The sequence below is a fragment of the Phalangium opilio genome, unplaced genomic scaffold, assembly GCF_054372755.1.
Source record: "Phalangium opilio isolate 3A_F unplaced genomic scaffold, DU_Popi_V2 ptg000003l_1, whole genome shotgun sequence".
Lineage (NCBI taxonomy): Eukaryota > Metazoa > Arthropoda > Arachnida > Opiliones > Phalangiidae > Phalangium > Phalangium opilio.
This window is the reverse complement of record NW_028324145.1, coordinates 9,262,318-9,275,624: the sequence shown is the minus strand read 5'-3', so window position 1 is coordinate 9,275,624 and position 13,307 is coordinate 9,262,318. Positions and strand designations below refer to the sequence as shown.

Below are 13,307 nucleotides of genomic sequence, written 5' to 3'. Positions count from 1 at the left end.
AGAGGTTGGGTGGTAAGACATTACCTGGGACGCTGGTACCAAAAGCAACTAACGAGATGGCAGTTACGGTGTCCTCGAGTCCAACCGTACACCCAAAATGGGCCGCTAGATCGCCAACAGCAGCCGTCAAGAGTCCGATAACGACTATACTGGACACAAAGCAAGCCCATCCTCCGAGGTAGTCTGGCCATCGTGGTTTTTTTTAATGTAACCCAATTTTAAATTTTACCATTTTTATACGATTTATTTTGTGATTATCCATCGAAAGAAAGCAGCCGATAAAATATATAAGATATTTGTTTTTCTTTGAAAAAATTGGTTAAATTCCGAGAAATATATCTCGATTTAAAACGGAAGACCATCTGTGATGAGATATAATGTGTTCGGGGGGAAATGTTTCGCGTTGACCTGACGTCAGCGTGTAGTGCGCGAAAATAAGGTATTGCGCGTGATTGGAGTGCAAATGTCAAAGGTCATCAGCTAAGTAAATGATTGCGTTCAATTTTGACGAATTTAAAACACTTTTATAACAGCAATCATTATGGGGTGGATCAAGGGTCAAAGGGGTTAAGGTTTTTCGGGGTGACACCATTACCTGGTACGCTGGTTCCGAGGGCGACCAAAGAAATGGCAGTGACGGAATCAGCCAATCCCACGGTGCAACCGAAATGGGCGGCCAAATCACCGATGAAAGCAGTCAGCAAACCGATGATCAATATAGATAAGACAAAGCAGAGCCATCCGTCGAAGTAGTCTGACCCATTTCGGAATTTATCGAGTTCAAACGCGAAAGGCAAGAGGGTTACGTGACCCCGTATCGAATTGAATCGAATCAAATCGAAAGGAGTTCGAAACGATAAAGTTTTTTTAAGGATTGTAAGAGGATGGAAGATGAGAGGAAAGCATTGTTCCCGGAATTGAAAGGAAAACGAGAAAGAGAAAGATAAAAAATAAAATAAAATAATTTCAAGCGATTCCGTCATTTGATAATGTCTTTTACAACCAACATAAAACTAGCCAATCACACCCTTGGGATTTTTATCGTTTTATTTATTTCTTTCCTTCTTTAGTAAAAACTCTTGAAGATAAAAAGATTTCCCGTTTTTTATTTCCGTTAAGGAAGACAGAGACATGAAGTGACGTAAAGATCCATCTGAAAAGTATACATCACGTCATACATGCCACGGACTATTCCTGTAAAGGTTTTTTTCTGGTCATTGTCCCTACTCAGGCGGTCTCTACAAATGGACTCTACTATCCGATAAAAAGAATATCATATCATCGAGCAGTTGTAGGAAATAGTTATCAACGGGTTTCGCCTTCCAACGAGCAGTGCTACCAGCTTGAAAACCCATGGCAGGCCTTGAGAAAGGTTTAAAGGTAAGCCTAAATAGTTTCATGAGTATTTCAACCGGGAAAATTTTGCATTTTGCAGGTTAACTATCCCGAAAAGTGTATTTTTTGCAAATGATTTAATCTAGCAACGCGTATTCTCGATTACTTTCATAAGAGTAGTTTTGAGAGTGGCATCACGGAATGGAATGTTGGGTCTAATACGATCTTACACGGCTGTATGACTACGATACATCCAGCTAGAGGAACCCCGAAAATAAACTACCTCATCAACGTCGAAAAAATCCCCACATAAACGTTGAGTCGTTACAATATTGGGATGGAAAAAGCGCTAGGCCACGGTACCATGAAAGATATTCAGCTAGGAAGCCGCGATGTTAAACGAACGACAGCTGAGCCCATCTGCGGCACAGCTATAAGTGCATGCGCCGAGCCGAAGCCCTTTTTTTTCTTTCTGTTTGAAACAGATCCGTTATCCTTTCCCTTCTTTTTTCTTCCATACTTGCAACGTCAAAACGAAAGAAAGGCCAATATTTGAACCGACCCAAAAAGTCCTCTTTCCTCGCTTACATTAACTTTGGATGGAGCAGTGTGATAATGATTAAGTTTACTAAAGTGTTATCAACTGACGAGGGAAACACGTCAAAATATTTTTAGGTAAACCTTGTATAAGAAGAAAATAATCATCCTTATTTAGAAGTGTTGAAGCAAGGATACTTTCAGCGACGTTTCAACGTGTGCAGTATGTATGGACTGGTACAATCAGCTCCAACGAAAAGTTTATCTTTGACCCCATATGCTCCGAAAAATTGGCGCCAATTTCGCAGGGACATATTACAATGAAATACCTGACATATCCCTGACTTTTTAAGAAAAAACTTTAAATCCCTGACTTATCCAGGTATTCCAGGCTCCGTACGAACGCTGTACATAAGGAAGAGTGTCCTGCTATACGTCATGGACACGAAGATGAGACCAGAAATATCTTCATATTTTGGTATTCCAAGTAAATGTTATTTATATATTCAGATTGATCGTTTGATTGCGTCCTTGTTCTCTCCAAACTGGCTTATATTTAAAACATAAGCACTTGCTCACTGACATTGTTGTAGCGGACGACAGTCACCAAGAAAACGAAAATTATTTCAAAACCAGGAAGAAATAAAAAGAGATGAAGTTGAAAAAGAAAAGGTGACGTTTTGGTGGCAAAATCATTTCGGGCTAGCCGTCAATCAGTTCAGAAGGGACGGAAGCAAAGAAGCTTATATTCCCTTTAAAAAACGGGGCTTTAAATGGATTGACCAAAAAAAGAAGAAGAGGTAAGAGTGCAGGCCTTTATGCGGGAAAAGAAGACTGTCAGAATATTAAATGGCGGATTTTAGAAGCGCGAAAGAAAAACTTTATATTTCGCTTTTAGTTCTTATATGGAAGAAAAAAACGCGAGTGCGGCCGAGAAGGAAATCTTTTCCTCATTTTCAAAAAGTTTTTTCCTCGAGAGTTTTTAAGTTTTCAAGGAAAGAAAGAAAGAAATAAATGGTTTTCATCCCTACGGAGTTTTGAATATTTAAGCCTTTTTTGTAAAGCGCGACAAGCGTCTCTAAACGCCATCGCTAAAGGGAAGGTGATCATGTAAACCGAACGAATAAATAGAACCTTTTCAAAGTGGGAGGGGCGCAGAATCGTCTGCTTTGACAACAAAGACGTTATATGGCTTAAAAGTTTCCAGTCCTGCACCAAATTTGGTCCGTATTGTTTCAAGTCTTTGTTGTCAACATACCCATCAATCTTACTTCTTAAGAACACAAAGTAGTGGTCAAACAACCGACTTTGAAAAGGGTCTATTCGCTTCAGTTTTTCACCGTCCTTTTATAATAAATTAATTAATACTAAATTCTCCATTCATCTAAATTAAATTAAAACTAAGTTAATGACTTAATAGAAGAGAGACCTAAATGCGGCGGCTCTCTTTCAAGTCAGAACGCTATATAAAATTTCAAACTACACCTAAAAGAAAACACTATAGAAAAAAACTACAGTTAGTAAAGAAACACAATATCTAAAGGAGAAAGAGACAAATAATGAAACCCGGGGATAAATGATAGAGGCGACAGGGGTTTTCCAACATTCATCAAAGAGTCAAAGGCAATCCATGCGAAAAACGAAGAAGAAAAGCGTACAGGAAATTGGGGAAGATATCAGAGAGAGAGAGGACATAGATATAAATGAGAGAGGTTGGGAAGAATCGAGCAAAATAGCTACAAATAGCGGGCTAATACGTTTTAGAACAGTGCGCTAAAAGTTAATCGAGTACCTTGAGATTCCAGTCAACCAAATACAAAAGACAAAGAGAGAAAGAGAGAGAGAAAGGGATATGTGGAAAGAGTTGGCAATAGGACAATCGTCCGATTATATTTTCTCCGCACGAAAATCCGTTTCGAAGCGAGCACGGGGCTCCAAGACGAGTGAGTACATTGGGGAATATAATATTGTTTAACAGCGCGATGAGCTCGAAAATCGAGCGATTTACACTTTCAACCCTTTCCTTCTTAAGTACTTCCTAAACGTAAACTGTTCGTACCATCCTTACGATTCGATTGTGAGAAACTGAGCTAAGCCTAATACTCGCTTTATCCGAATTCTCAGAGTAAACACGATACCCTATACTTTGGTATCCGAGAACTTGGGCGCAATAACCCTAAGAGCTCGTTCCCAATTCAAGGATTCTATTCGTGGTAAATAACGCTAAGCCTAACTCGAGCTTCTTCCAAAATGGTAAAGGCAACCCAGTTTAATAATACGGAAGGAAACAAAGAGAGACTATAGTTTTTAAATTAAACTTCAGTTCTGTCTAAGCCCAAGCTCATACGAAACCTATTCTAGGCCTAACATCCTACAGGTTTGTAACTGGAATGGAACTCTAGAATAGAAACGATTTAGTTGAAACCGGAGAATCATTTTCATCTCTTTCCCAACTTAACCCCTGAAGGGTTTGTTTCGCTTCAGAGCTCGCGAGTTGTTGGCCTCTTATGGCGGATAAACACTCCCCAAATGGGACTATTTAAGAGATCCAAGGCTGTTTCAACTCTTTTTTGACCTATTTCGGAAATTTGAAACGTTTACGAACCTTCATTAAAATCGGTTTTAAAACAGCTCCTTAAACCTTACAGTTTAAAGTCATCTAAAGAGAAGTTAACCTGGGATAATCCTAAAATAGTCCCAAAGGGTCCATCCAATTCGTTATTTAACAAAATTTTAAACTAGGGTCCAGAGACTAATAAATTAAACGTATACGAAGTTAGGGTTAAGATAAAGCTCGCCGTGAAGTTAAGTTTCCTACACGACGCGGTCTTCCCAAGCCACCGACCCTAACCTCCAGGGGTCACGCGGCAACCAACAGAGTCGCGACAAAAATTATTGGGTTAATACATAAGGGACAGATAGTTATCCGAGCGTTACGAATTAGCGCTGGACATAAACAATATAACAGCGCGAGAGAAAATGAGTTCGGAGGGGCAAACATTGTTTGGAAACTGCTCTTGTCATAGAATTTTAACGCCATGGGTTTCGCCGAGGGAAGAGGAAAGCGTGTGTACTGTTAGCAATAATTTACAGATAAGAGAAGGCCGGACAGAGAAAACGGGACGCGTTTGTCCGTTGTCCGTTTATTACACGTGGAACAATGGCGCGCGGTACGACAAGAAGAGGGCGGGACAGAAGGATCATTTGTTAAATTTACCATCGTCAAGTTAGAATGATGGAACGTTTTGAACAGTGCAGCGGGTGTGCAAAGCTTATATGGATGGCATACGTAATATAACAACGGCAGTTGGTTTCATACGCAACGCTGTTACGTTACATACGGTGTTAGTAAAAATATAAATAGTTAAAAACTTAAGAATACAACATTGAGATTCGAGCGACCATGACGGTTCACGATATTACGTAAAAACCAAAAAAAAAAAAAAATGTGTTATGATACAAAGTGAATCACTGGGATATTAAGGCGGTTATCGCAATAGATGTTAGTATCAAAATTAGTGGGAGAGGAGTTTTCGATCACTTCAAAGCTTGGCAACAATTACAGTATCTCATCACGTGGTCAACAGTTAGTCGGTTAAATGAAGGGAGACAATTACAATAACAGGAACCATAAGCTTGTTATTTATCATAGGTTTGTTGGACTTACCGGTGGGTGGTACGAAGGCAAAGAGGACCTTCCAGAAGATGGTGAAGAAGTGAAGAACGTAGTCGGAACAGGACGGCATCTTCTGCTCTCCTTCTCCTCCCTCCGCGCCTCCTTCTCCATCGTCTTCACCGTCATCATCGTCATCGTCGCCTAAAACAATAGAAGAAGACCCCCAAAAAATAAAACAACATTAGTTTATCTTTTAGTTTCATTCTTTACTTAAACATTATTCTAAAAAACCAACAACATTGATTAAATACTCTATATGGTACGAAAGCACCCTAGTAGACCATTTAAAGTAGGTCAAAAGAACCATTCTTTACTCATTAGGTCTAAACACTGGACGAGACACTTGAAATTGAATGGAAAAGTTAGCAGAGTTCCCTGGGAACAACCTTCGTTAAAATTAAAGAATAGAAATCTCGACAAAGCAAATGGAATAAATCGATACAATTGCAAAGTCTGAATCCCCGATTCTTTTGTCACTTTTTAAAACAACTTCAATATTTGAATTTTAAACTTTATAGGCGGAAGAGAGGGAGTCCTTGGAGATTGGGGTAGAAAGAAAAGAGAGCGCTTCTGTCTTTGTCGCGAACCAAACAGTGACGCTGCATGGCGCGAGGCGAGAAGTCTTTTAACTTTATTAACTCTTCTCGCTTCACATCCTCGCCTTTATAAATAATTGAAAAGACAAGACGGTTACGGGTTCGGCGCTATCTCGCAGTTCTTTTGGATTTTACTCATTTTTTAAATCAAAATATTAAATAAATTCATCGCCAGTTAATACCAAGTGTAAATTTAGTTACATTGGTAAACTGGCTAGGTCATAAGTTCATAAGATATGTTCCATAAGTTTGTCATTGGTTACTGAGAGTTTGTCTCATAAACTTATGGTTAAGTTCTATAATGACAATGTTACGTTCTAATTGCTGATTAATCTCAGACTCTTCATTAAAACCCTATCCACATCAGGAAAAACGAAGTTCTAGGACAACGATGGGACCAATACATACCAACTTACATAAATGGCTTATTAACATCACCTTTCCTTAAGGATAACTATACTTAGCTTCTCGCTACATGAAAACGATCAATGTCTCTGTTGAAACACATACACTGCGTTATAATTAATGAAAGTACATCTAACGAAACAGTTTCAGTTGTTTTAAAACAACGATTACGGATCGCTTTCCATATATTACGTGACCTTTACGTGAAAAAGAAGTAATCATTTGTAAAAAAAGAAAGAAGGATAGGACACTTGGCAAATGTCCTGCCACTAAGGCGCGGGGAAACATGAAAATCGGTGACCCGATCCGTCCACTAAAGGTCACGAGGATTTAAGGAATGATCCCGGCCCTTTTCTTTCTCAGAAAGTCTTTATCTTACTCTCCATTATTTTCTCCTCCTCGGATTCTTCGCGAGCTACAATCTGATTTCTTCCTTTTCTTGATGGTTAACATTTAGAATTCTAAGCGCCAGTTACCGCGTAAGAGTTTGCTCTGATAATTTAAAGCTAAACTAATGAATTTCTAACGTAATTATGATGAAGAGAAGTCTTTTTTTTATTACTTTATTTTTCTTTCCAAGTCCCGTTAAAACGGAAACCAGGAGAATTAAGTGTCATTGAAAAAGGAATTCAAGAAGTAGAGCTATCACACGTAGTCAAAGGATTTTCCTAAACCTCTTATAAACTAATAGCTTTGAAACTCCAGATAGTGAAACGGACATTAAAGGAAAGAATACAAGCCTATTTTTGTAGAAATAGACGGCGTTTGTAGGTTGATTTAACCGAGTCGTTTTGAGGTTTACTAAGACAGCACTCATGGCCGTAAACAATCGTTTCGTTTTTCATGTTTACATTCCCATCTTAATATTTATAGATAACACTTAAACTTAATGGCCGCTTTACTTTTTCTCTGACTACATAGAACAAAACCGTCTACAGACAAGTATTCCAACGATTCCAAGTACTTTAGTCTCGAGTGAACGTTAGAAAACGTGTTTAAAACAGTTTCCAACCAACTTTAGTCGCACTTTCCAAGGTTCTAACTTGACAAGTACGGGATATAATTTGAATTAACTATGGTAGAGCAATTTGCGCTTTGAAAAAAAAGGAGAGCAGACTACGTTTAGAAAGGTTCTAAAACGATTAAGCTAGGAAAATTCCGAGTATCTTTTTTTAGGCATCAGTTTTAAGGCGTATTTGCAAGCAGCAAACAATTTACGGAATGAGCTTAATTGACTGAAGTTCAAAGGTTTGATTCAGATGACTAAAACTTAATTATTCGGTTTACTTCCGAATTAACAGAAAATTTCAAGTCAACGTTTATATACTCGTTGTTAAATAGATTACCCTTTGAACTCGCGGGTTAAAACATTTTAGGAAAAAACAGGATACGGTTTCTGGCAGGCAAATCCGCCTTCACTATAGAAAAAAACTGCGTTTCTCAGCGAGATGCTTCACGAATGAATACAACCTCGTTTATGGTGGAGTATTTATGGATGAATAAGCCCCTTAAAGCGTAAAAATAAAACATGGAAGCAAGCCGTAAGGGAACGATGGAGAGCTATATGGATTACCTAAGCTTAAGGGAGCGGATACCGTTGAGACGTTCGCGACGGTTCTAAAGTCTGATAGGGTCGTACCACGGATGACGGAGAAAAACTTGAAGCGACACGTTTATTTCCTGACCAAAACTGTATTGACTGGATATATATATATACACTGCAGAATAAACAGACTTCTCCGGACCTAAGTTCTCGTTCTCCATCTTCGCGGAGACGGAGAATCGGCAATCGAACGTGAAGAGGAGGAGCGGGATGGAAAAAATCTATACAGAAAAGTTAGGACTGTTTTCATCCATTTTCAGTAGAGAGACTTGACTTCAAAAATTATTAAAAAGTAGCAATTATTCTTTAGAAACCAGCGTTTTTCTGTGGAGAATTTGAAAGCCTTTGTTTTGAAGACAAAAAAAAATAGTTTTGTAAAGAAAAATGAAAATAAAAACCTATAGATCCAATTAAACCCGTGGGAATATCTATATTTTGTTCCGTTCTTCACGATATTTGTTCATGTGCACCGTTATTAAAAGAAAAAGCGTAACAGATTGGGTGTGTGTGTGATACAACGCCCAAGAAATCTAATCCTTCCAAGCAAAAGGAATGACACGCCGAAGATGGCGTGTCGCATCTCCTACAGCCCATCAACTTTGAGGGGAGACAGCTAGTTCCCAAAACCCAAACCAAAGAAGGATTTGTTCGTAATCGAACTCTGGAGACTATGTTCCCCTCAGTACCCCAAAAACCCTAGCTACTGCACTGCATGGTCTCACTTCCAAGGCTTAAGATCTTAAAGATATCCTTGTAGAATAGTCCCCGGTAGTGGACGTAATAAGCTCGAAACCCTAAAGAAGATATGTTTTTTTTTTACGGATGAGAGCGTCTTTTTCCCTTCGAAAGACCAACCCCTATCTCTATCTAGATTTCTCGTCAAACCCATGCAGCAATTTTAAGGGTGAACCGAGAGAGACCCAACCTAAGCCTCGTCTTATCTCGTTGTAACGGGAAATTCCCAAACCACGGACTTCATTTCGTGTCCCATGAAGGACCAACTTCGATATGATAAATATACGGAATCACCTGTCATAGGCATCTTTGAATAAGGAAGGGTCTACCAAACTCTGATAATGGTGACAAGAGACGTTGAAATTGCGTATAACCAGCTAACGTGCGTGGAGGAATTGGTGCTCCGGTTAAGGAGCGAGATTTATATGGAATTTAAAAGGCCAACCAGCGGATGATATTAGGAGATAAAAGCCTTACACATAGATCTTCCCTCGATCGCACTCTTACAAAAGACCAAAATTACAATAGGAAAATTGGAGTCTCAAGGGAGAAACGTTACGCATCTAAGAGTATAAACTAGGTAGACTTTTCCCGTGCTGGTAATAAATTGAAGTTCTCGATTCGGGAAATGGACTGCGGAAAAGAGAAATATGGTAGGGGCAGGGATACATATGGCTAACAGGAATCATATCGTAGTCATCCATTTTATCAACGTATCTAGGCGGATTTTGTGGTACTGACTTATCACTATGTATGACGAATTTTACCTGGCGAATTGATATCTATCTCGGTACCTGGTGCACCTTGCACGCATGCCTAGGAACACGCCTTACTACCATCCAATTAAATCACAGTTATAGAAAGACGTCAGATTTACGCTCAAGGCGTGACGGATAGTAAGTTCTCAAGCCCGGCCCACGTAGAAATTAACATGTTAGATATTGGGTTGCACAATTATTCTTATTGGATGTATGTATTCTTGATATAGGGATTATAACTTATATAACAAAAAAGAAATAGATTTTCACGGACGTGAGAATATCGCTTATGGCTTTATATTGAGTTATCCTTCAATGGAATAAAGCTGTCGTTTATCTTATGTTTCAATTTATCTTGTTTGCACCAAAGTTTTGGACTAAAGTCGTAAATTTTAAAGACACCAACTTAACCGTATATCTGATAGTGAAACGTTACTGAAAATTGAAAATACTTAAAGCTCTATAGTTTAATGTTACAGATGTATTCACACAGGGGCATGATTTAATGCCGAAACGGTGTTAAATTTCGCAATCTGAAATAATTTGAAAAACAAAAACGAAACATTGAACTTACCCGCGCTAACTGTTATGGCTTCAATGAACTGCTCTCTCCAAGAAGAAGTGCCTAACATCATCGAAATGTTTGCTTTTTGGAATAATTTGTCCACCGTTGACTAAAACAAAGAAAATATACAAAATTTATCTGTATTATGATCCAGAATTTTGGAGAAAAAAATCACAATAAGACGTATGCCCATCTCTACGAAAAAAGCAAACCACTCAATCTTTCTTAATAACTATGCAGGGGTATAAACTCAAAATTCCATTTCGAGTATTGGATTTTATTTTTTCTCGTATATACTTTAGTTGTATACTCTGTTGTTTTCCTATTTACTTAGGATGGGATTGGATTGCAAACGTTTTTTTTTTACGTATCCATTTCCCTTCACAGACACAATCTATCCTAAAATATTTTACGTCTAGGCTGTATAGATTAGGGTCGATGTCGTAAAACTGAAATGATATATATTGTGGTTTGGGTTTTCTTCCCTAAAAGTTTCGTGTATTTTTGGGAATAGAAATAAGATATTTTATCGACTGCCTCCTGTTTCTATAGGGACCAAGGCCTATGTAGATTATAAGCCATGTTCTTTCTCGATTCAAAAATGGTCGTTATACGTATTGAGCCGAATATCGTATATAGTTTCTAGTGACGTCAGTTGACTAATGACGTAATGTGACGTATCAAATTGGACGTATGAACACGAGGATATAAACCGTCTTTCCTCCAGATCTCTGTATTTCTAAAAATAAATACTTAAGATGTTGCCGAGATTTTGGTTCTCGACGAGTCTTTTCCGATGTCTGGGTTTCGTTTAAAAATAAGATGGGGTGCATTCGGCTCGCCTATTTTCATCACCGTGGCATCACCACCTTTCGAGTCAGGGCAGAACCTACTTTTCCAAACGTAACCCCTAAAGGAGGCAAAGGTACGAAACTGCCATCATCCTCCCAGTTGATTTTATTATGATTCTTCTCTCGTAGGACGCCTTTTAAGTGTCAAAAAAAGCAGTTTTTTTTCCTCGGGTATTTTTCAGTAACAGCGAATAAAGTTAAAACCTCGTTTGTTTTTGTTTAAAGTAACTGCATCTCGCTAAACTTTTCTCGGTTCTTTACCCTCCTATCTCTCTGGAGACTCGTAAAAAACGAGCTCTTTGCTTTCGGAAGAAGACGGTTTAATCTTTTAGCGTAGGTTACGTGGTGTTGTTTAGGAAATATATTCTCTCTTTTATTTAACACAGCGCGCGACGTTTTCAATATTTACAAATTCTCAGCTTATTCGCGGAATATTTATCCATAAGAGCGTTTATCTTCTTGCATTTTTTAACATCGGCGAGGATGGCATATTATTAAATTAGATCGGAAGTTTGTTCAGCCCTATCTCGAAATAGGCTTAACACAGAGTAGAAAAATGAAATTATTTTTAATCCAGAGTCGAAAAATGAAAATAGGCTTAACACAGAGCCGAACAATGAAGTTAGGCTTAACACAGAGCCGAACAATGAAATTAGGCTTAATGATACAGATACGAACAATGAAATTAGGCTTAATGATACAGAGCCGAGCAATGAAATTAGGCTTTAATGATACAGATACGAACAATGAAATTAGGCTTAATGGTCCAGATAAGAACACCGAAATTAGGCTTAACAATTCGTTTCATGTGAAATTCAGGAATATTCTTTGTAAGCTCTATCGATAGACAAGACCTAGCAAGGTTAGCCGATAAAGTAGCGCAAATTAGGCCTAGGATTAGAAACACAAAGGGTTGCAAGAACGTCTTGTATGTATATATATATATATAATTCATATAGAGACACGCCACACAAATCTTCCCAAGTTAGTCTTGGCGACAAAACTAAAATCAACCTCAGGGACACATTTACTTTGGATATACGGTGTACAGATTGTATCATCAGTAGCCTGGTTGCCCTAAGGTTATAAAAAAAGGGTTACGTTGGCCTGCTATTTAAGGCAAAAAGCCAGCCGCATAATGGAAGGGGGATAGTTTATGACTCGGTTAGCGGTTGACTAGGTCGCGGAAAAAAACCAGTTAACTACGTCCGATCGCCAGCGCAGATTGAATTGTCGGAAACCAAGCCCAGAGGCACCCAAAGAGAGGTCGAGCGAAATAAAAAGGGACAGACCAAGGCTCTAAGCTGGATGGTGTTAAATCTCGGTTGGTAAAAGGGGCATAAAAGTGACGATTCGTCTCACCTTGAACTCTTTGCTCTCCTTGATGTGAACCTGGCACTTGGTCTGTTCTCCGAGACGCGGTTTCCCTAGTAACGCTATCTTCTCGGCTTCCGTCATTTCGTCGACGCTTTTCTTGACAACTAAGGGGAAGGCTTCTTGCTGAACCCCTTGGACCATCATAGATGGCCGACGACTGTTGTAATACTGAGGAAACTCTTTTAATAGATCTATGGTGTCAGATAAAATAAAAATAAAAATTGTTATAAAAGAAACTTGTTTTAAGATCGTAAATAAAGTTATTTATCCCACGATCGCTTTTATGTTAGCAGTAGTTTTTTTTCCACTGCAATATTATGAAATTATTCAATCTTCTATATGACAGGGTTCGTGCAATTTTTGGAAAAAACCGATTTCCCTGGTTTGTTTCCCATAAGTTTCCAATAACCGCGAGAGTGGATTTTTTGGAGTAATAATTGAGGGAGTGGTTATTTTAGTTGGAGCAACCCCTTCAGGGCAATGTCCCCTAGTTTCCCTTGAATTTTTAGTCTACAATTTATTTCCCTGACATTACTAGGTTTTCCAGGTTTGTATGAACCCTGAATGAGTAACGAACTACGTGTTAAATTGAGATGGCATTGGGTTTCTTTCGAAGATCGATTGATTTGAAAATATACCTTGATTGTTGTTTTTTTTCAACAATAGATTTCAATCAATAATTTTTGAAGTACAATATAGCAGTTCAAATTCAAGTGAGGCTTGAATAAATTCGTTACAGTGTAAATTTTATTATATTAAACTTAACGAGTTACCTTCTTCCAAAATGGGATCTCCCAATTCAACGTAAAATAAGGCGTCTTTCTCATAGCTCTCGTTGTCGATAATTCGAACCACAAGTTCTTTCCTAT

At 38.4% G+C, this 13,307-nt stretch overlaps 1 protein-coding gene across 3 annotated transcripts in view; it reads right to left on the bottom strand.

Moving 5' to 3' along the window:
- Positions 1-13,307, bottom strand: part of LOC149717643 (sodium/calcium exchanger 3-like) — a 90,896-nt gene that overhangs the window by 6,497 nt on the left and 71,092 nt on the right. For 2 of the 3 annotated variants that reach the window (XM_089840346.1, XM_089840347.1), the window contains exons 8-12: positions 13,212-13,303; positions 12,424-12,629; positions 10,220-10,319; positions 5,540-5,689; positions 25-183 (exon numbers count right to left, since the gene is read on the bottom strand). In XM_089840346.1, coding sequence (XP_089696472.1) covers positions 25-183; positions 5,540-5,689; positions 10,220-10,319; positions 12,424-12,629; positions 13,212-13,303 — 707 coding nt within the window. Of the gene's footprint in view, positions 1-24; positions 184-595; positions 755-5,539; positions 5,690-10,219; positions 10,320-12,423; positions 12,630-13,211; positions 13,304-13,307 lie in introns of all 3 variants that reach the window. The other variant, XM_089840345.1, reaches the window with a different exon arrangement.